The sequence below is a fragment of the Zingiber officinale genome, chromosome 2A, assembly GCF_018446385.1.
Source record: "Zingiber officinale cultivar Zhangliang chromosome 2A, Zo_v1.1, whole genome shotgun sequence".
NCBI lineage: Eukaryota > Viridiplantae > Streptophyta > Magnoliopsida > Zingiberales > Zingiberaceae > Zingiber > Zingiber officinale.
Genome location: NC_055988.1, coordinates 158,094,853 through 158,097,621, shown reverse-complemented (window position 1 = coordinate 158,097,621; position 2,769 = coordinate 158,094,853). Strand labels below are relative to the sequence as shown.

Below are 2,769 nucleotides of genomic sequence, written 5' to 3'. Positions count from 1 at the left end.
ATCTGAGGTATACTATGCACATTTACCGTGAATTTTCCTTATTGAGCTTGGGCTAGTGACGGTTACGAATGTATTTTATTTCAAGAACCGTATAAGCAAGTGTTCGTGCATCTAGTTTTATAACAATGCACTTCGTATCTTTGATCTAAAAAGCTTCTGAAACAAGTCATCTTCTCCAAGCATATATATTGGCCATGTTAAGTGACACAAACAAGATCTAAAACCATGTGTTTAAGGCATTCAAAGCTATTGGCCTCATCCGGTGGGTGGCTGTTCAGAAGACTGCTCGTGAGGGGATGCAGTGGGTTTCAATTGGCAATGAGGTGACATAGTAGGTTTCAACCGACAAAGAGGAACACATGAGGTGTTAAAGGCGGCAAGCGGTGGTGCAGTTCATAGGAGCATACCAGTAGTTTTGTTCTTTTTCGTGTGCCAGTTGGCAGATGGAATGAATTTTTTTTCCCTGTGCCAACCAGCATGGACAAAATTTAAAACTTCGAGGCTTCTAAAGTTGTTGGTCTCTTCCTGATCAATACTTTTAATCTTCCATCTTAACTAAGGTAATATTTCTTCGCCATTTCGTGTTCTGGTGTTTGGATTGCTATGGATGGAGAAGTTGTGCAATAATTCAGAGTGATGCCACCGTTGGGATTCGAGGTGATAAGTTGCAAATTTCTAGGCTAACCAAAACAATGTGGGTGCTTCTCATGTGGTGTGGTAGGATGTCTTAAAAAGAATAGGACAGTAAGATGAGTAATTTACTTTTTTTGATTGCTTGATCAGATGGCCTTTGGACAAATGCATAACCATAAAAGATGGATAATTCAGAATATTGGTTATTAGGGAGAAAGGTGATAGAGATCTCATTTACGATGAGCCACACAATCTTTTCAAGAAAATAAAGTTCTTATGTGCTTTATATTAACTTGGTTTTTCTCTAATGATTTCTATCTGTTTGTATTGCAGGTTCTAAAATATAGTAAGCATTGTAGAGTCTGTGACAAATGCGTTGATGGCTTTGATCATCATTGCAGGGTGAGGGTTTTCTCCATTCACAACCTTATATGTTTTGTTATCTTGTAGTAATATGCAGTATTCATCTTTCCTAGTAGTGGATCAATAACTGCATAGGAAGAAAAAATTACAAAAGGTTCTTCATCCTCATGGTGTTTGCTCTTCTCTTGGTAAGCACAAATATTTCCTACCATTCCAATAGTTGTATTCATTAATCATAGTGATTGACACTATTTTCTTAGTGTAGATTTATCATCTGTGTGCATCAACTTAGAAGATACTATTTTCTTAGTACGTGAAGGACCTGATACATAGAATGCATTTTATGTCAGGTCCTTTTCATTCTGATTGACTATTGATTGGTCTCCATGCTTTGTGCACCTTGGGCCAGCTTATTCTGCAGTGGGCTGTTGGGATGCTTGTGCTGATACTGTGTTTTGTTGAGAGAAGGAGATTTTCTGCTGAAATTGTTTCAAAGCTGGGTAGTAGCTTTTCCTTGGCACCCTTTATCATTGTGGTGGTGAGTACTCAGAAGAGAAAATGAATGAAAATCACACATCATAATGAGGATTTTTCAAGGTTCTGATACTAATTTGATAATGTCTCTATAATGCAGGCTGTGTGCACTTTATTAGCCATGGTTGCTACTCTTCCAGTTGCACAACTTTTCTTCTTCCATATTCTTTTAATAAAAAAGGTACACTACTTTCATATTTCTACTTGTGACACAGCAAACACTACCAGTTACACAGCTCCTACATTTATATAAAACAAACCTATGTATCCGGTCAAATATCTCTATTTCAAGGAATATATCTTTTATATTTTCAAATTCTTTGCATTCATCCATACACTGAGCATTACTGAAACTTATTATCCAACTGAACTATTACAGCTTGTTATTTAACTGATAGATTTTCCATAGTGGAAAACAAATAGTAGAATTTGAACGATATGGTGTTGTTTATTCATCAATTCTGGAGAAAATTGACACTTTAACTAGCTCATGCTACTCTACATGGATGCGCTTACAGGGAATCAGCACCTATGATTACATTATTGCTTTGAGGGAGCAAGATCAGGAGCAGGAGCAACTTGCTGTTGGTGGGCAGCAAAGTCCGCAAATGTCCCAAGTGAGCTCTTTTACTGGACTAAGCAGCACCAGTTCTTTCAATCAATTCCATCGGGGTGCATGGTGTACTCCGCCAAGATTATTCCTTGAGGATCAGGTATCATACTTTCATTATTTAGAAAGTTATTGTGAATGTAATTTACCATGGTTAAGATTATTTTTGAAAAACCTTTTAATAAGATTTTTTTTACTGTACGAGGCAAATCCATTTAATTAAAAGTTTTTTTTTGGTAAAAAAGCCTAGTTGTAAATCTTTATCAGCACTTCATTCATTTCTCCTTATTCATCATTATCGTATTTTTGAATAAAAATTGAAATAACAAATGTAATCCACTTGCTTATTGTACACTTGGTTCAATGGTTAGCGAACTTAGGTGTGTGCTGTTTGAATTTTGTTTTCATGCATTGACCTCTTTAGATGATTTGTTTCTTGTGAACCTATTTTGAAAGATGCAATATATCTTTTAATATGGGTAGTTAATGTTGTTATAATTAACCCGTTTTTATGGAATTTCGTGAACTAAGAATCTTGTAAACTGCATGCGATTTCTTATTCAAGCTCTCGCTGGAAAGCTAACCAAAATCAACTTAGTTGATCATTAGCTATTCATAAATTGAACTGC

The 2,769-nt window shown here is 35.9% G+C and overlaps 1 protein-coding gene across 1 annotated transcript; it reads left to right on the top strand.

The window, feature by feature from the left end:
• The first annotated feature begins 815 nt into the window (after positions 1-815).
• LOC122044176 (probable protein S-acyltransferase 22) lies at positions 816-2,363 on the top strand. Its single transcript, XM_042604707.1, has 6 exons — positions 816-851; positions 967-1,035; positions 1,113-1,184; positions 1,406-1,534; positions 1,631-1,711; positions 2,049-2,363. The coding sequence occupies exons 1-6, from the start codon at positions 816-818 to the stop codon at positions 2,361-2,363; spliced, it is 702 nt and encodes a 233-aa protein (XP_042460641.1).
• Positions 2,364-2,769: the final 406 nt, after the last annotated feature.